At 38.5% G+C, this 25,222-nt stretch overlaps 1 protein-coding gene across 1 annotated transcript; it reads left to right on the top strand.

Annotated features, from left to right (window-relative positions):
• Nucleotides 1-4,432: 4,432 nt before the first annotated feature.
• Nucleotides 4,433-23,886, top strand: MTFMT (mitochondrial methionyl-tRNA formyltransferase; the record flags this gene model as incomplete). The annotated part of the gene is made up of 9 exons (XM_079701176.1): nt 4,433-4,668; nt 6,560-6,763; nt 8,240-8,362; nt 10,109-10,211; nt 11,344-11,419; nt 15,161-15,252; nt 21,498-21,576; nt 22,434-22,516; nt 23,701-23,886. 9 exons carry the CDS (start codon nt 4,433-4,435, stop codon nt 23,884-23,886), a joined length of 1,182 nt encoding a protein of 393 aa, XP_079557302.1.
• Nucleotides 23,887-25,222: the final 1,336 nt, after the last annotated feature.

Raw genomic sequence — 25,222 nt, 5'->3', positions numbered from 1 at the left:
AGGCCCCCTGCATTGGGAGCGCAGAGTCTTAACCCCTGGACCACCAGGGAAGTCCCTTGATACAACTTTTGATATCTTGGTTAAAAAGATTTATACAGATGGATTCCCTGGTGGCGCAGTGGTTAAGTATCCACTTGCCAGTGCAGGGGACACGGGTTTGATCCCTGGTCCAGGAAGATCCCACATGCCATGGAGCAACTAAGCCTGTATGCCACAACTACTGAGCCTGCGCTCTAGAGCCCTCGAGCCACAACTACTAAGCCCATGTGCCACAACTACTGAAGCCCTCGTGCCTGGGCCCGTGCTCCACAACAAGAGAAGCCACTGCAATGAGAAGCCCGTGCATGGCAACTAGAGAAAGCCCGCACAGTAACGAAGACCCAATGCAGCCAAAAATAAATAAATAAAAAATAAACAAATTTATTTTTTTAAAGTCTTATACAGAAAGATGTCTTAGGGCTAGTCTAATATCTATTTGGATATCTTTCATTCCCTATGTTGTCTTAGTAACCAGACACCTTTTTAAAAAAAATTAATTTATTTATTCATTTTTGGCTGGTTGGGTCTTTGTTGCTGTGCACGGGCTTTCTCTAGTTGCTGCGAGTGGGGGCTACTCTTCGTTGTGATGAGCGGGCTTCTCATTGCAGTGGCTTCTCTTGTTGCAGAGCACGGGCTCTAGGCACGTGGGCTTCAGTAGTTGTGGTGCGTGGTCTCAGTAGTTGTGGCGCACGGGCTTAGTTGCTCCGCAGCAGGTGGGATCTTCCCGGACCAAGGCTCGAACCCGTGTCCCCTGCACTGGCAGGCGGATTCTTAACCACTGCGCCACTAGGGAAGTCCCAGACACCTTCTATTAACTAAAATGTATTGTTCTTTTTTGAACACTTGTTTCTTTCTTCCTCCTTTTATTTTCCCAAGAGTTCTTGAAACCCTTGTTCTAAATTTATGTACGTGATTACCAGTCTCTAGACCAGTCATATTATGAGCTCCATTAAATGTGAGAGGCTTTACTATCTTGTCAGTTTCCTTGTGGATAGGCAAAGGTAGTTTATAAAAAGAAATTGTACTCTCCCTTTGTTAATATAGCACAGATCTTTTGCTTGGGGGGAAGGGGCTGAGAAACAACCAAAGATTTTATTATTTGATCTCTTTAAGCCTATTTTGATATATCTCTTGGTTTACTAGGTTGACTATGGGCAGCAAAAAGAAACTTTCTTAGCCCTTTCTCTTATCCCTAGACTGCTTCTCATTCCTATAGTACCACATCTGGCTTCCCTTCCTGGGACTCTGGCATCCTTCAGCTGTCATGTAACCTCTCCAGTCTCTCTCCTCAAGGACACCCAGTCCTGTGGGCCCACACTGCCTCTTAAGCTCTTCCCTGGGACGGAAAGGCATCCCAGGCCACCCTGGTGGGAGAGAGTCTGTTGCATAGAACTGCCTCTTTAACATTTGTGTATTATCTGTAAGAGCTGAGGCGGGTGTTAAGAGATGGGGGTGGCCAGCATGTCCCGGTCCTTCCCTAGCGGGTGGCCTTGCTGCTTTACAGAGCAGCTGGACAAATTAGGAAGTGATATCTACTGAGACCACAAAGGGCCCTAACAACACAGTCAGACAGACAAATGGGAGTCAGAAGCTCTGAAGCGTGTGTAATTGTCCACCACACTGTGGTGGGAAATTAGTGCGCAGCGCCCCCTTGTGGGTTTCTGATGCAACCACAGGCAGTAGATGGCCGTATATGGAACTTCGCACTAAGGGGCTGCATCCCAGAAGGCATCACTGGCCTGCGTCCCTCCGTTCAGTTCCTGCCGCTGATAATTGGCGCGATGCCTGTGTATGGCAACTCTCCTCCTGGTCACATGTGGCATTGCCTCCCAGGGCACATGCAGGAATTCTGTGGACTCAAGCATCAGCCACATACCAACCAGAATTCCCACCCCCCACCTTTTTTGGCCTCACCGCGCGGCATGTGGCACTTCCCCGACCAGGGATCGAACCCTTGCCCCACGCAGTGGAAGCGCAAGTCTTAACCACTGGACCATGGGGGAAGTCCTTCTGACCATTTTCCTCTCATGCCCCTGCTTCATCTTTCCCAGGGCTCCGGCTGCTCCCCTTTTTGACTCTCAACGCCAGTGGGCTAATTACACACACACACACACACACACTCTCTCTCTCTCTCTCTCTCTCTCTCTCTCTCTGTGGCAGGTCTCCCGACTCCTCAGAACTCATACACACATAGGTTTAGGGTGGGATGATGGGGAATAGGGAGGGGATGTTTCCTGCTTCCTCAGACTCCAGGATCAGCTCTCTCACCCACCCTAGTCATGGAAACCAGTCCCACATTCTAGATTTCTACCAAACATCTCCACTTGCTTGTCTCATCACTTCAGTTTCAAAGCAAAGCTGAAAGTCATCATGGTTACCACCAAGCAGTTCTTCCTCTCTGTCAACCTCTTGTCACCTAGACTCAGAAACTGGAGTAATTTCACTGACTCAAATGCACACATACTCCATTCATCAGGGGAGAGAAATTTCTGGAAACTGGAGCACCAGCCAATTAGCATTATCTGGATTCTATTATAGCCCAGTCCTCTTGGATGTGCTTTCTGGGCGTCTTAACTTATTACCTAAAACTCCTTGCCATTAGGAGCTAACGTCCTCATTTTCTCTGTGTGCTTCATAGTAGCTCCAGACATGGATTTGTCTGGGCTTGGAAATGGACTCCCCCACCCCCAATACAACCCCAATTTACCACCAAGAGTTTCAGAAAGACTTCCATTTTAGCATCCTGGGAAAACTTAAGCTGTTACAATAATATCATGTTCAGTTTTTTAAAAATAAGTTTGCTAAAAATCAAAAGACCACCCACTAGAAAATTAGATGTCGGCGGTAGGAGCCAACTCTATGGAGGAAAGAAAACAGATTGGCGTTGGCCCTTCAGACTGAGCCGTCGGTATGTGCTCGGCAGAGGGCGCTGTGAGTGGCTCAAGGCAGCTCTGTGGGGCGGAGCTACCTGTGGAGAATTTGGGCTGCCAAAAATAAATTGTAGCATAATGCAGTCTCTCTAACTCAAGGAGAGAAATTACGTAAAGACAAATACGAAGAGTCACTCTTTAGACAGCAGCCAGAGTCTAAGGCGAAGACCTAAATGAGTATTCGGGTTGTATTTATAGATCATGTTGTATGGGGAAAGACCATTTTAAAAATATTAGAATCATATTTCACTTACCCTAAGAGAGGATACTAGAAGAGAACTTGACTGTAGGAATAGAAGGTTGGGATCTCAGTTAGCTCCTCACCTCATATATGATCAGATGAACAGAATCACTGGAAATACACTCCCTCCCTTCCTCTTTGCCTCTCTCTTTTCTGTTCAACACACAGGTGAATTTGTCAATGTCTATGCATACATTAGACAACTTCCCTCAGTAATTCCAAATTGTGTGAGAAGCAGAGGTCCCCACAGAGCATTAAAAGGGCACACAGAGAAAGACATTAAGTCCATGCAGGCAAGAGCTCAAGTCTTCAGGAAGGATGTCTGACCTTGGCATTGAAGAATGGATAGCATTTAGAGAGGAAGAGAGGTGGAGAGGGCAGTAAAACTAGAAGAGAATCTGGTCTCCACTCAACAGCCAGGATGTGTGACCATCCTCAAGGAGAAGGCCACTGCATAGGCCTCAGGAATACAGAATCTAAGCACTAAAGGTCTTTAGAAGTCTTCTGAAGACAGCTTCCCCTGCCCATTTTCCTTAAGAGTCTCTTCTATGTTATCCCTCGGTGTGGGAGGGAACCCACGGGGTACGGGCAAGAGCGGGCCTTTGATTCACCAGAGTGACTACGAACAAGAATTAATCCTCCGTTTCCTCAGGGGCAAAAAGGGGACATTGACTTCCCTAGTACATAGGATTGCTATGAAGGCCAAATGGTTAGGATCACAGAATTTGGAGCTACATGGGGCTAGCTGTGAGGATCCTACATAGGTAATTACCTTAATTTCACGGAGCCTCAGATCCTCTTCAGTAAAATGGTTGTAATAATATCTCCCTGGTATAGTTGATATGAGGATTAACTAAACTAACGGATATATAAAATGCTTAGCCAAAGCATGGCTTCTAGTAAATATTAGTTATAATGGCTGAGAAAATGATACAGAAATAAACAAATAAATGAGATTTCGTCGTCTGAAAACACATATGATTTGTTCCAAAAGAGTTGTTTGGGGAAATTGGCTAAATCGTGCAAACAAATGCAACAAAAGTCACGGGGACGCTTGAACCGGCAAATTCCTTCATCTGCCGCGCCTGCAATCAGGCAAGCCCCGCCCCAGTCGCTGAAAGACCTCGCCCACCGGGTTTCCTCCCCGGCCCCGCCCCTCCTGCCTAGCTCCTGCTGCCCCCACCACAATGCGCCTGCGCAGGGTGGGCCGCCCGCGGAGGCAATGAGGGGTCTGGTACGGGGCTGCTGGGGGCCCCTGCCAGGCAGCGGCGGCGGCGGCGGCGGCGGCGCGGGCAGGAGGCCGAGCCCTCAGTGGCGATCCCTGGTCGGCCTGAGCGGGTCCTCTGGCGGGGAGGACGGCCGGGGCGCTCGAGTCCGCGAGAAGCCGCCTTGGCGGGTGCTCTTTTTCGGCACTGACCAGTTCGCCCGCGAAACGCTGCGGGCGCTGCAGGCCGCCAGGTACCGGGGTCAGGGACTGGGAGGCCCGGGTGTCGAGGGCGCGGCTGTGGAGCCACTGCGGCCGGCCTCGAGGGTTTGGACTCCTAGTCGGGGAAAGCAGCTGCGCCGGAGGGGTGTGGGCCCAGATCTCGGCGTCTCCGGGCGCCCGGAAGGTGCTCGGTCAGCCCTTGGGCGCCCGCCTGGTCCCGTCCGGTCTACACGCCCGACTCTTTCCGCGCTCTGAGCGCCACCGGGCGCCCCGCGGTGCCAAGGCCACGCTCGTTGCTTTACCTGCATCACCTCCGTCCAGTCCCACCACCTCCCTGCCCGTTTAGCATGTAAACCGTAGCTCAGAGAGGTTAAGAGATTGCCCCAGGTCATCAGCTGAGCAGGTTGGTAGTAAAACGTGCTCTGACTTAAAGGACCTCCCCTTTCCACTTCCTCCTTCTGCCTCCTACTCACCTGATTTGTATCATCTAATCCTTTGGGCTTCTTCCCAGGCACAGACATCCATCCCTCTGCACACACTTGCCTCACGCCTTCGCTCCCCATCGCCTCCCTATATACAACCGGACCCAGTTTTCTGAGACTGAAATGAAGACATAGTACAAAAACGAACTGTTTTCCTATAAATAAATTTATAAATCAGAGCTCTTAGGTATACATTTAGTATTTCTAAAATTTAACAAATTGTGTTTCCTGGACAAAAATAATTGAGATCCAACCTGTCCTGAAAGTCCATGGTATGTGGTGGCTATACGCATATATCCTGCTCTGTCTCCTTTCCCCAGCCTCCATTTTTTATTTCCCCACTCCGTTTTTTCCTGATGCACCCTCACACTCATTTCTGCAGTCTCCCTTCATCAAGTCTTCTCTACAAATACTTCCCAGCAGACCCTGATGTTGACTCATTCATGAATCCCCTTGTATTTCCCCCTTCACACACTACCCTCTGTAACACACCCTGAAACACTTCCTTCACACATGTTCCCTTTGCACACCTCCGTAATACACTCTCTACATGCTACTTTTCTTGTATGGCCTCCTGCACCTCTCACTGCGTGTATCCTGACGCTTCTGCTGATGCTTCACTTGGCAGCTCCAGTACTTCTGCACTTTTTCTTTTGGGCCCTCCTGTCTATTCCTTTTCTCATAAATCCTCAACATTTATGATGTTGTGCCTGCATGATGCAGTACCTACTAAATAAATAAATAAACAGCCCCAGGCACTGGAATACTTTGCAGCAGGTAAAAAAAATGAGGTAGTGCTACATATAGTGTCATGGAATGATGCCCATGGTGTGTGTGTGTATATATATACATATATATATATATACACATATATATGTATATATATATATATTTTAAGTATTGTTTGAATAACATGTGGTTATAGTAAAAAATTCAAAAGATATAAAATGAAAAGTCAGTTCCTTCCATCTCTTTCTCCCAGTCCCCAGTTCTTCTCTTCACTTCAAAGATAGCCACTGTTTTCAGTTTCCTATTCTAGAAATGTTTGATGCATATACAAGCAAATGTATATTTAACCCATTTTTTAAAAAGACTCACATAATAGCATACATAATGTTAAGAGAAAAAAACAAAATGCAGGACAGTATATATAATATTACAATTGTGTAAAATGTCTCTACTGTATATGTTTCTGCATGCACAGGAAATTTCTACAACCATAACAGTCCAAACAGTAGCCAGTAGCCACTTGTGACTCTTTAAATTTAAAACAATTAAATAAAAACAAAACTTTAGTCTCTCAGTTGCACTAGTTTTAATCATTTACCCTTAAATGCTTTGTGAATTTAATCATAAAAATGCCTTAGAAATGCGTGAAGTAGTTTAGCTTTCCGACATTGTCTTAACACTGTCACATTTTCTTCTAATCTTTCCAATTTAGGGAAAACAAAGGGGAAGAGTTAATTGAAAACTTGGAGGTGGTCACAGTTCCCTCACCAAAAAGACTGCCGGTGAAGCAATATGCTGTCCAATCTCAGCTTCCAGTGTATGAGTGGCCAGATGTGGGATCTGGAGAATATGATGTTGGAGTGGTAGCTTCATTTGGCCGACTTTTGAGTGAGGCTCTTATTCTTAAATTTCCCTAGTAAGTTTTATTTGTAAGGAAATACAAATGTGTAGAGACCTCGGTCTTCATATATGGACCTGGTATCTAAAGTGCAATAACTTGAACTTAATTCTGCTTTCTTTAGTATTTTCTCTTAAAATAAAAGATTTTATTAGTGGCATGAATTGTTAAAATGTATGATGCTCTTTATCACTATCTATGAGCTCTCACCCACCCTCATTTAAATTCCATGTGTATGCTAATAACTCCCAGATGTGTCCCTCCAGTTCAGATCTCTCCCTGAACTCCAGGCCCCTGATAGCCACTGCCTCCTCCGCAGCTCTGCTTGGATGTCTGATAGGCACCTTACATGTAAGATGTCCAAAACAACATTCCTGAACTTTCACCCCAAAACCTGTTCCTTCCCAAAATCTTCATCTCAGTACACGGTGACTCCAGGCTTTAAGTTGCTCGGACCCAAAGCCTTGGCATTATTCTTAATTCCTTATCTCACACCACGCATCCAATCCATCAGGAAATCCTGTTGGCTCTGCCTTTGAAACCTCTCTAGAATGTCTGATTCTCATCACTTCTGCTGCCACCACTCTTGGCTGTCATACTGCAGTAGCCTCCTAAGTGGTCTCCACTTCTGTCTTTGGCCCTCTCAGTCTTTTACCACCCAACACCAAAGTGATCCTTTTAAAACATAGATCATGTCACTTTGCTCAAAATTCTCTGGTGGTTTTCCATCTCCCTCAGAATAAAAGTCAAGTCCTTATATTGGCCTATGAGGGCAGAATTTTTTTTTTTTTCGGTGTGGTTCACTGTTGCTTATATCCCCAGCACTTAGTGCCAGAACATGGATTGTGCTCAGTAAATATTTGTTGGATGAATGAGACTGGGCTGAACAGTGGAATTTAGAATATATATATACACATATGCACTCTCAAGTGTATACTCATGCTGATGGAGACATTAAACTAATGACAGATTAGTAAATTATTAAAATTGCTCATTAATGGGTGAAAGGTGTATAGGGATAAACAGCAAAGGTGAATAAATCATTAGATGGGGATTTAAGAAGCTTGTTTTAGGAACTCTAAAGTGAAATGAGGGTAATTATGTAACTAAACTATACATGTAATTCACATCATCCATGAGATGCATGATTGCATTTGAGTGGTTTTTCTTATAGAGTAAAAAACACATTTTTTGTCTTTATTTAAAAACTCCCAGACATTGCGAGCTATGTCTCGAATTGTGAAGCTGGAACATCTTCGGAACAATGAATAGTTGTTCCTGCTCTTTTTTTAATTGAGTTTCATTGGTCTCTTATGGTAAGAAAGTTGAACTTAGCTCTGACTCCTGCTTCAGTTGGTATGAGACCAGATTTAACTGTTTTTCAAAACTTCTGGGCAAGTTTAATGATGAAAAGTAGCATATTAGTTTAGGTAGCAGTAAACTAAATGGTAAAAAGCCCACTTGCATACTAATTTCCTGCCTTTTCTAACTCAGTGGCATCTTGAATGTCCATCCCAGTTGCCTCCCGAGGTGGCGTGGTCCAGCCCCTATAATCCATACGGTCCTGCACGGAGACACAGTTGCTGGAGTAACGATTATGCAAATTAGGCCTAAAAGGTAGAGCATATTTTCTTGAGACTTTTTGTGATGGTGATTGTTGATGTCAGTCTGCCTGGGGGCAAGTGGAGGTGGATGAGTGGGTACTAATTACTCTAATTTATTACTAATTTCTAACTCCTAATTTCTAATTAGGAGTTAGAAATTAGTAATAAATTAGAGTGTACTAGAGTACTAATTTCTCTAACTCCTGGGTTTCTTCCTGGTTTCTAACAAACCACATGTGTTTGGCATTTACACAGTGTCTCTTTAAACTTGTTAATTGAAATAAATTATTAACAACTGGATTTCTATAAACGATGTTGTGTAGATGAGAGATGGATTTTTGTATATTAGTTATGAATCTCTGTTCTGCTGGCTTTGGTTTCTATGGTCAAAAATTTTTTGGAACCTGAAGTAAGAATACATTGTATACCAGTGTGTTATATAATTGTCTTAAATGTTTAATTTTTTAAATTATACCTACAATCTAAGAAACAATTATTTTAAATTGTTTTAGGAGTGTATTATGCCTCTGCCTATTATCACCTAACATCCCCATAGAAAAGAAAAATTAACAAGTTCACAAGACTAAGTCAATATCTGGGATTTGCTTTAACTTACTTCAAAAAAAAAAAAAAAGAAGGGAGGGGCAGATGAAACAAGAGTGGCGAAACTTTGGTAATTCTCAAATCTGGGAGATGTGTATATGGGGATTCCTTAGACTGTTCATTCTGTTTTTGGAATGTTTGTAACTTTTCATAATAAGCATTTTATTAAAGCTCATAGGTTAAAAATAGAGTTAACAGACCACAAAGTTAAGTATTTAAAACAAAATATATTTCTAATAAAAACTGATGGCCTATATTTGCAGAGCTTGATATAAAATATTGAATATAAGACTTATGGGAATGCAAATACCCTTGCACCTACTTATAATCACTATTGATTATAATTCAGGCAAAACTCTTGTCCTTTGAGAAAGGAAATACAGGAAGGAATGATTGTAAATTCCTAGTTGTACTTCCTTGGAAAACATATTCTTTGCTCTGTACTTTCATTATATAATTAGAGATTTTTTTGTACTATTTACTACTAATGATAGAATTATTTGTAGTTGCATTTAAATCCCTGATATGCAACCTTTTTCCTTTGTGAAAAAATAAACCTAAAATCTAAATATAGGCCAGATTTTGCTCTCCCTTCTTTCTTTTTTCAAAATGTTATGGATTTTAATTTTTAAAATTTTAATAGTTTGGTAAAATGACTGTATTAGAATTTAATTTTGTTAAGCTCAAGTATTGACTCCATAAATGACCAGAAAATGGTACTTAAGAATAAAGCAGATGAAAATGCAGAGAATGGTGAAAAGTTAACGTGCTTAAACTATCTAGTTGATAGACTAAAGTGATATTAGTAACATGCTAATGTTGTTCTCCCTTCTTTCTAACTGACATTTCTCCCTTGCCAATGGCTAATAGTCACATTCATGGCCACGGTTAAACTATCCTTGTGGGGGAATTTCCTGGCCTTCCAGTGGTTAGGACTCTGCACTTCCACTGCAGCGGGCCTGGGTTCGATCCCTGGTCAGGGAACTAAGATCCCATAAGCCACACTGTGTGGCCTAAAAAAACAAAACAAAACAAAACCCACCCGAACAAACAAAAAAACTATCTTTGTGGTATATAAACTTTCATGTAGACAAACATATTGATCTTAAGAAATAGTCAGTAATCATGTTATTATTTGCTTTTAATTTTTTGGTAGGTTTGATGTAGGCCCAATTCTCAAACAGGAAACAGTTCCTGTACCACCCAAGAGCACCACAAAGGATTTGGAAGCAGTGCTGTCAAGACTGGGTGCCAACATGGTACAGTTTTCCAATATCCCCCTGCTTGTTTCCTAAGTGGTTATGATGAAAAGAACAATTTTATGATGTGTGATTTTAAGCTTCTTTTTAAAAAGTGGTTTCTATCCCTGGCTTCCTAAAAATTAGCATGGCTTTTGTGATCTTATGTTAGTCTTTGAGAATTTACACAGAGTATGTACGTAATCAAAGCTTTTGAATGAAATATGTGATTTTATATGGTCTGTTACATTTCATGGTGAGGCTTTAAGACTATTCTTCCCATTTTCACTCTCCTTAGTCTCATAGACGTACCATTCACCCCTGTCGAACTGAACTAACATCATTTCCTAAGTAAGTCTCTGTTTTCCTCCCACTTGTATGCCTGTGTTCCAGTCATTTGCATCTGTACCATTGGAATTCTGCTGACCCTCTAGCTGTAAATGAACTCTGAGACTTTTGAGTCTGCATACAATAGGGTGTGAATAAAGGCTTAATGACCCAATTAATTATTTTCATCTGAACTAAATTTTCTGTAGAGGAACCGCCCCCTCCACCCCACCCCCTGCTGTATAGATGATGCTTCCCATTCTAGGCACTCACCTCGGAAATGCTGTTATTATAGTGTCTGTCGTTTATTGAGCACTGGCTTGTGTGCCAAGACTGTTTTAGATACTTTCATAGACTTATTTTTTTTTTTACCTTTGCAAGAAACCTTTGAGGTAGCTATTGCTTTCAACTGTTTTATAGATAATGACATTGAAGGCCACAGACAGGTAAAATAACTTTTCCACAGTGACACAGCTAGCAGGTGGTAGAACTGGGATTTGAACCCAGAACTATGTGACTCCAGAGTATGAAGTCCCCACTGCCTTCCTTCAGAGTGAGAGTGCGAGTGTGGATGGCCGAGCACAGGCTGTTCTGACAGCTAGTCGAGGCTCAGTATTCTCTGGAAGGAAATCAATGACCTGTACTCTACAGAGAGCAACATCTCTACTGAAACTCCACCAAGTAGATGGATCCTCACAGCCTAAGCCAATTTACTGCTTTACCCTGCCACACAGCTCTTAAAGCTGTAATTTCATGGTACTGAATTGTAATGTATTTCTGCTTTCGTTCTTTTCATCTTGAATATATTACTCTCCTTTTTTTAAAGCTTATTTCAGTTTTGAAAAATTTGCCTGAAAGTTTGAACAATGGAAGGCAGCAGCCAGCCGAGGGGGTGACACATGGTAAGTGCAGATGGCAGAGACTCTTACATCTTTCCTAAGGTTTTGTTTGTTGTGATGGCATCTGAACACTGTGGCTTCCTCACTTGCAAGTTTCCCTTAATTTTGACTAAAGATTGAATGTCCACTTGCATGTCCTTTTCCAGAGAATGATTGGTAAGGGGTCTCTCTCCCTCTTCACATTTAGCCTTATGAAAGATTAGAACAATTTTCTCTATTCTTTATATTGAAAAATACCAAACACAAAGGTAAGTTGAAAGACAGTGAATACCTGTTTAACCCAGAGTCAACAATTATTAATGTTTGGCCATATATATGTGTTTATGTAGCATATATATTTTAATTTTTGCTATACCATTTGGAAGTATGCATCATGACCTTTCATCCCTAAATATTTCAACATGCATCTCCTAGGAAAAATGAACAGTTCCTTAATAGCATCGAATAGCCAGTCCATATTTAAATTTTCCTGACACTCTAAAAATATATTTTATAGCTGTATATTTTTTCAAACTAGGATCCAATTATAATTAGTTGTATGTCTCTTTAGTCTCATTAGAGTAATTCCTCCACTATTTTTTTCCCTCCATGTCATTAACTTTTTGAAGAGACCAGGCCAATTGTCTCTTTCCTTCCAGTGTTGTTTAATGTGTTTTTCTAGCCCTTAAAGTTCCTGTAAGTTGGAAGTTCTACAGGCTTGATGAGATTCGGGCTTAAAGTTTGTGGAAAGAGTATTTCATAGATGATATTGTGTTCCAGTGATATTTGTTTCACTTTGTTTTTTAACCTTAATGGTTGCATTTTATTTTTATTTATGATGTAGTTTTATTTCTTGACTACGTAAGACATTTACATGACTCAAAAGTTAAAACTGTTTAAAGGATCTACTCAGAGAAGCCCCCGCCTCCGTCCCCTACAGTCTTAGGGAGTCATATCAGCAAGCCATAATACCAGGTTGCATCAAGGCTAGTGACGCTAAATTTGATCACTTGATGGAGGTGGTGACCACCAGATCTTTCCAGTGTAAAGATGTATTTCTCCCTTTGCAAATGGCAGGTAATCCATGGGGTAATACTTTGGCACCATGCAAATATCCGGTTCCCTACCAGCCTTTCACGTAACAGTTTTAGCATGGATTGATGCTCCTTCCCTGAATGAATTATTTCAATGAAAATCAAAATGGTGATTTTCCAATTCCTTTTATACTTAATAGTTGGCATTGTTCTGTAAAGAAGAGCTTTTCCTTATTAATTGCGGGTGAATTTTAATTCATCCTAAAATGGCAGGATAAATACTTAATTCTTTCTCTAATTATCAATATTTAAGATAGGGAGTTGGTGCCATAATCACCTTCAATTATGGTGGCGAGTGAGTTTTTTTAGTTATTTGACTTGTGGATTTTTATTTACTGTGTTTTATAGTTAATTACATTCTTAATGCTTTGTGCTGCTCAAGTTGTCCCAAATTTCGCTAGTGGGAGCCTCTTAAAGTTGGCTCCCGAATCCTTTGACATCCCTCCACCCCCAGCTAGTTTTTGAGCACTTCCTTGTTTCTATCGCAAGATGTCCCAGGCTCACCTTGTAAATTCTCTGTCCCATGTTGGAATCAGCCTCCTCTCCCTTGTTTATTTTAGTTGGGGGGTAGTATTTAGAAACCATCTAATACAATGATGTGTTCCAAAGTGAAGTGTTAGTGGAGAAGGGTAGGCATTTTTAAAAAATGTTTGAGTTCAGGGACTTCCCTGGCTGTCCAGTGGTTAATACTTCACATTCCAATGCAGGGGGTGCAGGTTCAATCCCTGGTTGGGGAGTTAAGATCCCACATGCCTCAGGGCCCAAAAAACAAAACATAAAACAGAAGCATGGGCTTCCCTGGTGGCGCAGTGGTTGAGAGTCCGCTTGCCTATGCAGGGGACACGTGGTTTGTGCCCCGGTCCGGGAAGATCCCACATGCCGAGGAGCGGCTGGGCCCGTGAGCCATGGCCGCTGAGCCTGCGCATCCAGAGCCTGTCCTCCGCAACGGGAGAGGCCACAACAGTGAGAGGCCCGCATACCGCAAAAAAAAAAAACCAAAAAAACCCAAAAGCAGTATTGTAACAAATTCAGTAAAGCCTTTAAAAAAAAATATTTGAGCTCATATTGTTTCTGATTCAAATTTTAAAGTACAGGGTTTTTCCGGTATTTTCTCTTACACAGAAAATCTTTTTTAAATCAATGCTGACCTGTTTTTTATTTGCTGTGCATAAGATAATTTCAAGATTACAGCACCAATATCACTACAGAAAGTATAACTACTAAGTGAGAGTTAAGATTTTTCTGCAGTTTTTTTTTTCTGCAGTTTTTTGTTTTTTTGGTTTTTTTGTCCTTAAAATATATCCTACGAAGGGTATATAGTCAGAGTACTGTGTTCAAAACTTACTGGAGATAATTATTTTTTCCATGTGGTTTTGTTATCTACTTTGATATATAGTTAAGTTCCTTTGTTTCAGTTTGTTTTTAATTTTCAGGGTTGCATTTTCCTCTTTACAACTAAATCTTATTTTTGAATATATAAAATACTTACATGATTCAAAGTTAAAACTATTTGAAAAGGTTATACAGAGAAGAAGTCTTACTTCCATCCCATTTGTATCTCTTCCAATCCTGTTTCCCTCCCTCTAGAGTTAGTAGTTTCTGATTTAGCCTTTCAGTTGTTTCCTTTTATGAAAATAAGCAAAAACACATACTTTAAAACTGATTTTTCCTTTTTTCTTCCACAAAAGGTGGCATAAAATATACACTCTTCTGCATCTTTCTTTTTTTCACTTTACGGTGTATCCTAGTGATCATTTCCTATCAATAAGAAGAAATTTTCCTGTTCTTTTTTATGGCAGTATAGTTCTCACTTGTATGGGTAAATCATAATTTAATCAATAGATCCCCTATTGGTGGACATTTGGATTGTTACCAATCTTTTGCTATTTCAAATAATGCCACTATGAATAACTTTATGCATACGTTACCTCCTAATCTAATAGATAAAAAATTGTGTCTTGGAGTAGTTTTAATTTACATTCCTCCTTGAGTGAGGCTGAGGAGCTTTTTATATGTTTAAGGACTATTTGCATTTCTTTTTTTCTGAGAAGGGTCTGTTATATCTTTTGCCCATTTTTCTATCTGGTTTTTGGTCTTTTTTGTCTCAGTTTTTAGGAGTAGTTTGTGTAATAGATAGAAATAAATCTATATAATAGATACAAAGTACTCCTAAATATAATATAAATATATATAATATATATATATTACATATATATAGTAATTATATATAAATATATAAATATATTTATTATATTTATTATAGATACATCTCTCATGGGATATATATAAACAGATATAAAGTACTGTGATATAAATTGCAAATAACTTGTTTGTCATTTGTTTTTTGGCTTGATTTATGGCATTTCTTTTTGTCTTACAAAAGTTTAATTTTTTGTAGTCACATTTATCATTCTTTAATTGTTTCTGGATTTTGAGTCATAGAAGGACTTTTTCTATTACTAGGTTATAAAGAAATTTACCCATGTTTTCTTCTAGTACTTTTATTTACTATGTATGTATGTATATATCTTATATTATGGAAAATTTAAAACATACAAAAGTTGAGAAAATAATATAATGAATTCTCTTGTAGCTGTCATTCAGTATCAGTAATTACCAATTTATGGTCATTGATCTGATATTCATTCTTGCTATTGGCTTTATCTTGTAGCCCCTAAGATTTCTGCTGCTACCAGCTGTGTAAAATGGGAGGAACAAACTTCAGAGCAGATATTCAGACTTCATCGTGCCATTGGAAATATAGTAAGTTGGAAGTCAAATTGCAGTTTTACCTTATTGTGTGTGTGAGTGTGTGTGTGTGTAATTTACTTTTGAAATATTTTAATTTAGGAATAAATCTCATAAACAAAACCAAAGGATCCTGAAGTTCATTTTTTTTTAAAATAACTATCTTTTGGTTCTTTTGAACCTAGGGGCAGGACAGGAATAAAGACACAGATGTAGAGAATGGACTTGAGGACAAGGGGAGGGGGACGGGTAAGCTGAGACAATGTGGGAGAATAACACTGACATATATACACTACCAAATGTAAAATAGATAGCTAGCGGGAAGCAGCTTCATGGCACAGGGAGATCCGCTCTGCTTTGCGACCACTAGGAGGGGTGGGATAAGGAGAGTGGGAGGGAGATGCAAGAGGGAAGTGATATGGGGATATACATACGCATATAGCTGATTCACTTTGTTATGCAGCAGAAACTAACACAACACTGTAAAGCAATTATACTCCAATAAAGATGTTAAAAAAAAAGAAACTTTTTTTATTGGGATAAAATATATATAACATAAAATTTACCATTTAAACCATTTTTAAGTATATAGTTCAGTGGCATTAAGTACATTTACATTGTTATGCAACCATCACCAGTATCCATTTCCAGAACTTTTTCATCATCTCAGACTGAAACTCTATACCCATTAAATAACAACTCCTCATTCCCCCCCCCCACAGTCCCTGGTAATCACTATTCTACTTCCTGTCTCTATGAATCTGCCTTTTATAAGTGGAATCATACAATATTTATCCTTTTGTGTCTGGCTTATCTCACCTAGCATAATGTTTTCAAGTTTCATTCATGTTGTACCATGTATCAGAATGTCATTCCTTTTTTAGTCTGAGTAATATTCCATTGTATGTATATAGCACATTTTGTTTATCCATTTGTCTATCAATGGACAGTTGGGTTGTTTCTACCTTTTAGCTAATGTGAATAATGCTGCATGAACTTGGGTGTACACATATCTGTTTGAGTCCCTGTTTCAGTTCTTTTGAATATATGACATTCATTTTTTAAATATTCTTTAAACTTCAAGTTTTCATAGGGGACTTAGAATTTACAAAGTACTTTAAAATAGATATTTTGCCATCTCCCATAACCAAATTTTATTATCCTGTTTCATAGATGAGGAGAATGAAAATGAAGTGACTAACTTCGGGTGCCCAGTCACTGAATAATGAACCTAAATCTTCTAACTCCTAGTCCAATGCTTTTACTAGTATGTCTTTCTGCCTTTGGCCCATTTTTTACAACTGAATTCTTAAATCCTTGATTTCTACATATGGCATACAAAATCTAGTTGTAATAACTTGTTAAAATATCTGAATTAAATTCTCAGTTCTTTGACAAATTTATTGGAGTTTTTTCCCTTCATTTTGATAGCATCTTATGTTGTTTGAACTCTGAGTCTACCAAGTGTGGGGTTTTAATGGACCTCCTCTGTAGGTTAAAATGGTGAACTGCCATTGAATATCTGTAGCATGCCAGGTTCTCCGGTGAGGATTACAGCCTCATGTTGTGGGTATTATCCCACTTTAAGTTGATGAAATTGAGGCTTAAAGAAGATACTCAGTGAATGGCTGTTGAATGTTGCTCAAGGTCACATTGCTAGTTAGTGAGAGTCAGGTTTTGAACCAGATCTGCCTGACGTCAAACCCTGTACTTTCCCCACTGTAAGAGAATGGCATAGGGCAAGGAACATTGACTTTAGAGCCAGACGGAGCTGGGTTCCATCTTCTCTCTGCTACTTCCTCGCTTTGTAGACTTGAGAAGGTTATTTAGCTCTGAGCTTTAGTTAGTTCATTTGAAAATTAGAATGATATAATGTATATAAAGCATCTAGTACAGTATCTGAGTAGGTACTCATTAAATGATATCTGTTCTTATTCATTCATTAAACAAAATATTTATTGAAAGCCTCTTATATGTCAGGCATTGTTCTAGGTATTAGAGGTGATGTGAGAAGACGGAAACAAATAAATAAATAAGAAAAATATCAGATGGTGTGATAAGCTCTTTGATGAAAATTAAAATAATGTGATAGATTAACTGGTGGCTATTTTAGACTGGATATCTAAATGGGGACGGCCACTTTGAACTGACATTTAAGCTGAGGTCTGAAAGACAATAAGGAGCAAGTCATGCCAAGATCAGGAAAAGACCATTCCAGGCAGAGGGAGTAGCTAGTACAAAAGTCAAGTAAGCTAAACCAGATAAAGATTTTACAAGAAAAGAAAACTACAAATCAATAGCCCTTGTTAATATAGAGGCAAAAACCCTTAACAGAATTAGCAAAGTGAATCAAACAACATGTAGAAAAGGATTATACACTGACCAAGTGGGATGTAGCCCAGGAATGTAAGCCTGGTTCAACATACAAAAATCAATCCACATAATATACCATATTAATGGAATAAAGGACAAAAGCCACATAATTATCTCAGTAGATGCAGAAACAGCATTTGAAAAATCCAGTACCTTTTCATGATAAAAATGTTCAACAAACTAAGAATAGACGGGAACTTCCTCAATCTGATGAAGAATATCTACAAAAAAATCCAAATCTAACATCATATTTGATGGCGAAAGATTGAAACTGTTCCCTCTAAGATCAGGAACAAGACAAAGGTGTCCACTGTCACCACTTCTATTCAACATTGTACTGGAGGTTATAGCCGGGGTGATTAGGCAAGAAAAAAAGGAACAATGTAAAACTATATTTGCAGATGGTGTAATCTTATATATAGAAAATTATAAATAATTCCACCCCCCAAAACTAATAGGGCTAATAAATAGTAAAGAAGACCTAAGTAAATGGAAGGGCCTCTGTATTTATGGATTAGAAGACTTAATATTGTTAAGATGGCACTATTCCCCAAATTGATATACAGACTCAACACAATTGTTATAAAAATCCTAGTTGACTTCTTTGCAGAAATTGACAGGCTTATCCTAAAATTCATATGGAATCCCAAGAGGCCCAGAATAGACAGAAAATCTTGAAAAAGAAGAATGAATTTCCAATTTCAAAGTTCCTATGAAATCAGGATGCATAGTTCCTGATTTCAAAATTTACTACAATGCTACAGTAATCAAGGCAGTGTGATACTGACAAAGACATAAAGCTCAATGGGATAGAATTCAGAGTCCAGAAATAAACCCATACATTTATGGTCACTCGATTTTTGATAAGGGTGCCAAGGCAATTTGATGGGGAAAGAATAATCTTTTTACCACATGGTGCTTGGACAACTGGATATCCACAATCAGAAGATATGGATTTGGATCCCTACCTCATACCACATATAAAAATGAACTCTAAGTGGATCAGAAACCTAAATGTAAGAGCTGAAACTATGAAAACTCTTGGAAGAAGATATAGGGGCATATCTTCATGACCTTGAAGTAGGCGGTGGTTCTTAGATATAATGCCTGAAGCATAAGCAATGAACTAAAAATAGAGAAATTGGACTTCAAAATTTAAAACTGTTGGGCTTCAAAGAACACTAACAAGAAAATGAAAAGACAACCTACATAATAGAAGAAGATATTTGCAAATCACAAATCTGATGAGGGTCTAGTATCCAGAGTATATAAAGAACTTCTATAGCAAAAAGATAAATAACATGATTAGAAAATCAGCAAAGGATCTACATAGACATTTATCCTAAGAAAATATATAAATGGCTACTATGCATATGAAGAGATAATTTCATTAGTCATTAGGGAAATGCAAATCAAAACTATACTGAGATACCACTTCACACTAGGATTACTGTAATTTTAAAAACAGACAATAACAAGTGTTGACAGGGATACGGAGAAATTTGGAACCCTCATTCATTGTTGGTAGAAATGTAAAATGGGGCAGCTGCTTTAGAAAACAATTTGACAGTTCCCCAAAAAGTTAAACACTGCATAATAATTCTTATCTTCTGCAATTCACTTTTCCTCTCCACTGAGAAATTCTTGTGCTACAACAGAAGGTGTGCCTATCTTGGAGCCAGAAGGTGAAATTTGATTCCTAGAGTTGCCGTGTATTAACCAAGAGCAAGATCCTTATCTTCTCTGAGTTTCTGCTTTTCTATCTTCTCTGAGCTTCTGCTTTTCTATCTCTAAAATGAGGTTAATGACCTGGTCCACAACTGTCAAGATCAAAGGAGATAAACTGTGAATTTAAATCCACGCCAGCATGTGATTTTGACAGTAATGACAGTGGGCACAGAAATGACTGTTTTCTTACCATCACTTTCCTTTCTTCAGTGCTCTGATGATAAGGTGAAGATGAGCTTTACCTCCTCAAGAACAAGAAGGGTATATTCTGATTCTATACCTATCATATTTATAGTTCTCAGTAAATATAAACATTTTTCAAACAGTAATCATGTTTCAGAAGTATTTTGAGTTCTTTGAAAGAAAAAAGTTACACACATGAAAGTCATTTCATAACTTTTATTAGAAGCAGATGAAAGAAAAATAAGCAAATTATAGAAGAGGATATTTTACCAAAATATGACATATATAAGGTTGTGAATACTTTTCTTCAAATTTACTTAATTCTCTGATTTCTTTAATTCTCTGATTAATCGTTCACATCTTTGAAACAACCTAACTGCTCTGAAAGTAAAATGTCCTCTTTAGAGAATGTCATCAAAAGAGCACTGAACTGAGAATGAGAAAGCATAGATTCTGTTCCTTGGCTGTGCCACTAACTAGCTGTGTCTAAACTTGGGAAAACAGCTGCATTTCTCTGGGCCTCACTTTCCTCGTCTATGAAATAGAGGACTGAACTGCAGTCTGAAAATCCGTTTATTTACTTCAGAAAGTTGAGAGAACTTATTTCCTGGTGTGTGTTAATTTCTGTTAGCCTATTTAAATCAAAATGTAATAAAGGTAGCATTTCACACTGAGGGGAAGGGTGGGATGGATTATTCAATAAATAGTGTTGGGACAGCTGGTTAGCCTTTAAAAGGGAGAGCCCTCAAGTCTCACCTTTTCAAATCAAAATAAAATCTAGATGGATCAAGGATTTAAGTGTTTTCAAAAAATGAAACCACAAAGAACTGGGAAAAAGAACAGTTGAATAATTTTATAATATTTGATAAACGTGGAAAGGCCTTTTTAAGCATGACATGAACCAATGAAGTCATGAGAGAAAAGAGTGATAAATATTACTCCATAAAATTAAAAAATTATGCATGGAAAAAAATTACCCAATATTTAAAGTCAACAAACTAGAAAAATATTCATAATCATCTGAGAACTAAAGGGCTAATTTCCTAAAAATATAAAAGCCTTTCACAAATTAATAAGAAAGAGATGAATAACTCAGGGTTTTTTTGGTTTGTTTTTGTTTTTGTTTTAATGGGCAAAGGGCATAAATAGGCCTAAGAAATAAATAACATGTGCAGGTAGATATGGACTGCTCCTCAGCCTCACTAATAATAAACAGCAATAGACTGCCATTTTTCTTCTCTTATCAAGGCAGTTTAACAATAAAATGTTGATACTCTTTAACCCAGGTGGTCCACTTAAAAAACAACTATTCTCCAGAATTATAAAAGTCCTCAAAGATATATCTACCAGGATATTTGTTATCACATTTAAATTTTTTCGTAATTTTGTAATGTGTTATGAAATATCCATCATAAAGGCATTTGTTGCATAAATTATGGTACATTTTATAAAATGGAATACTGTGCAGCAGATTAAAGAGTGAAATAGATAAGTGTGTACTGATGAAAATTTGTCCACAGTTTATGGTTAAGTAGAAAAAGTTCCTTGTCAAACAGTATGTTCTAGATTTTTGTGATAATTATATTTGTAGGAAAAATACAAGGATATACACATTGAACTATTAGCAGTGGTTACCTCTGGGGATGGGAGTACAGAATACTTTCACATTCTAATTTTTTTTTAACATAGTTGTTGTAATGCCTGCATTTTTTAAAATGAGCATGATTTTTAACTAGAAATATTAATGAAGATATAAACATTGATTTTAAAATAGTGTTTAATTTTAAGATCTAATGAATCCTGGAGACTGATGTAGAGGGTCATGTTATGTTCTATTCTGTAAGGTTTAGAGACTGAGTTCCCAATTCCTCTGTAATTGGGAGAGAAGTCAGACCGGATTAACACAAAATAGTAGTTGAAAAGGGTTTCAGGGTTGAGTGTATTTATTTATCATCCTTCTTTCATTTTATTTGCAGATTCCGTTGCAGACACTCTGGGTGAATAGTACCATTAAACTTCTGGATTTGGTAGAAGTTAATAGTTCAATCCTCACTGGTACTTATTTTTGAATAGCTGACATGGAAAATGTTTTCAGTATAGTCTATTTGAAAATGTGTCTGTTTTACCATAGGTCCCATTTACTAAAAATAAGGATTCTTTTAGCTTGTTTCAGTTCAATAATGGTAATACTTTACATTCATTTATAGTCTTATTCTTTACAGTGTCTGTTCATGTGTATTTTCTCTTCTGGTCATCATAAGAACCTGAGAAGTAGGCAGATCAGTGTTACTATCCCATTTTAAGCTCTGTGATTCCCTATATTAAGGTTTTCAGGGAATGCAGAGTGCCTAGGTTGATTTCATTCTGGTGAATATCATAATGAAAATCTCTGGGCACCTCAGTGAGAATCTTAGGCCAGGGTGTAGCATTTCATGACCCTGGTCCATTCAGAGGCCCATCAGTGCCCTCCCATCCTGGTGGACTGAAGGAGTGTGAGCCACAAAGGCAGAGAGTTCCCCAGAAATCTGGGAATTGCGACTTGTTTAGTCATGGTTGGAAGGGCCAGCTTAGATCCTAAGTCTCCTGTATGTCTCTCCACTGGTAGCTAGTTATTTCCCCCAAATGGTCAGAACTTCAAGATTCAACATTTTAGGTTGATCTCTGGGACACTGGGTAAAGGACTCATAGCTTCTTGTGTGTATGGAAAGCTTCCCTTTGGGTTCAAGATACACACAGAGCACCACAGCTCTATCGTAAGTTTTAGATTACAAAGTCAGGGCATCAGCAGATGTGTACCCTCCGATATTAGTACTGTCTTGCAGAATGTTTTTTGATTTTTAAGAAGCATCGTGAAGTTGCATAATTATTTATTCTCTCTCTCATATGCCTCTTTTCCCCTCCCCTGTCTTTAGATCCAAAATTAACAGGACAGGCTGTTATTCCAGGATCAGTAATATACCACAGACAGTCACAAATACTGCTGGTTTGTTGCAAGGTACATTTTCCTTTAGTTTCACATTATCACACTTGTTTTACTGAGTTTATAGTTGGTATCATTTGTCATTTTTAGCTGAGACTTCACTCAACTGCCTGCCCATCAGATTGAGCCAATGGACAGTTTAATTTTCTTAAGAAATAGTAGAATCTCTAGTATAATTTTTTTCAAGAGATGAAGTTTTACCAAGGTGTTACTATTACTCAGACAATGAAAGAAGATTCAGTAACTTTAGTTCTTTCTCAAAAGAAACTTGTATATTCTCAGTAATCCAATTTAATTAACAAGTCATCTTGTTAATAGGACTATCACAAAAAAATAGTAATGTCAGAGTATCTCACTGAACTACAACAGTGCCTGTATCCTACTTGCTTCTACTGTTTAATGTGGTTAGAGAGGAGATTTCTTAACTATTTAAAATGACTTTGAAACCATTATCATTTTTAAGACAATGGCATTATCCTGAGAAGTGTTCCTTGTTCCTTCCATTTCCTGAGTATTTTCCTTCATGTGGTATTTATGTGCGATGTTCCATGCTCAAGAAAGAGTATTTAAAATGTGTGATAAGATTGATCTGACCTACACAAGACTGTAGATACAGAATGCCTACAGCAACCTCTCTTCACCTCTCTTCAACTTATTCTGGAATAGCACTGGGTGCATATGTCTGTGTCTGTATACATCTATACTTCAAATCCACAGTTTGCTCTCATAGAAGAAGTGGGTTGTCTCAACGTGTGAGTTTGGGTCCCACCAGTTATGTCACCTTGGACAAATCACTCACACTCTCTGGGCATCAGTTTTCTCTTGTAAAATCAGTTTTATCTGGGGATAATATTGGATCTGCCTACTTTTTAGAGTGCTTGTATTTTGACAACCAGTAACAATAAGATACATGGACATACTCTGAAAACTGTCAAGCACCACACAAATACAACGTATACCTTTTTATTCTGCCCTGTCTACGTTTAAATAGATTTAAATAGGTCTATACATTCGTTATCACTCCTCGGTAATAAACTTTTAGAGTCAAAGAATCATATATGTTACTTAGTGCTATTTGTAGCCTGGCATTTAGTAAAGATTTGTTGGTTTATTTTTTTCATGATAAAAGTTTTATAAACTAAAATTTACCACCAGTTTTGCCAGCACCGCGTATTCACTATTTGTCTTTTGCCCTATAGGATGGCTGGATTGGTGTTCGATCAGTGATGCTCAAGAAAACACTAACAGCTACTGATTTCTACAATGGATATTTACACCCCTGGTACCAAAAAAATTCCCAGGCTCAACCAAGCCAGTGCAGATTTCAGACTCTCAGACTTCCACTGAAGAAGAAGCAGGAAAAAAAAATTGTCGCTATGCAATAGTGCACCAAGTAGTTAGGAAGAAGATGGACAAGTACCTACTACATACTTGTAATTTGTTAAAAGCCTTATTTACAAGGAATTACCTTGACTTTCAGAGAAGATGACACTGTTGGAAGGAAAGATTATTGTCAAAAAGATGAATTACCTCACTTTTCACTTTTCATTTAACAGTAGTTAAAAACAGCTTTTTCTATTTCAATAACAATAGAAACTTTAAATTAAATTTTTATTTATAATATCAGATTCATGGAGATTGTATCTTTCCCTAAGAGCAAGTACAACTAACTGTTATGTGTATATACTGAAGAGAGGTTCTTTTAAAAAGTGCATCTGTTAAATTTTTTAAATCATGTGTCCCCATTGACTATGTTACCATTTCAGTAGCATTTAATCTGCATTTTGGATTTTCAACAAGGAGTAAAGTCAGCTTTTTAAATTTAGCTACCATCTAGTTCTCACCAAGTCATAAACATTCATAATGTGTAATAATCTGTGTCACATTGATCTGTCCAATAAATTCAGATTTTACATCTAGATTTTCTTAAAGTAGGAATACAGTAACATTCTTCAACGTATTTGTGCAGTAAAGGTTATTGAGCATCTGGTCTGTGCAAACTCATCTTCTCCGTCTCCAGGAGAGTCAGGCACTTCTGGAGGAGGAAGGAGGTGCAGTGGCCAGCTGTTGAATTTTTTAATATCTTTACATAATCAGCTTTTCCTGCCTAGATGCTATCAGTTAAAATCTTTCTGCAGTCATTAATTCGTCCATTCAACATTTATTGATAGCGTGATCAGATAATTGGTCATCTAAATTAGGACATGTTCATGAGTAAAAAGAAGCACTTATATTAATTATTTCTGAACAACAGGCATAAACAGGACTCCCAGGCAAACCAGGTTGTGTAAACATCCTATTTATTGAACACTTACAGTATAACCAGACTTTATGCTGATTGCTGGAGATTCAGAGATTAAATAATATTTGGTGTGTTCAATCTACTGGGGAGGCAAGCATAAGCAAATATACTGTTATAAATGCCATAATGAAGGTATAGTGGAAGCAGTAAGTCACCCTCAAGGGAGTCATTGGAGGCTTCCCAGAGGAGGCAAAGCTGAATCTGAGGTTCCAAATGATGAGTTCATTATGCAGACTAAGGCCTGGAAGAAGATTCTAGCACGTGCAGAGGAACAGAGGCATACAAGAACACTATCCCATAGGCGGTTGGTAACGTGGTTCTTAAACTGGGAGCATGATTGCCTTTTATTATCATTCTTTAAACCATAAATTTGCTATGCACTCTTACGTGTATGAGCTAGTTATACACTTACGTAAGTG

The sequence above is a fragment of the Hyperoodon ampullatus genome, assembly GCF_949752795.1.
Source record: "Hyperoodon ampullatus genome assembly, chromosome: 3".
Taxonomy (NCBI): domain Eukaryota; kingdom Metazoa; phylum Chordata; class Mammalia; order Artiodactyla; family Ziphiidae; genus Hyperoodon; species Hyperoodon ampullatus.
The sequence above is the reverse complement of the archived record's forward strand: the minus strand, read 5'-3'. Positions and strand labels throughout refer to the sequence as shown.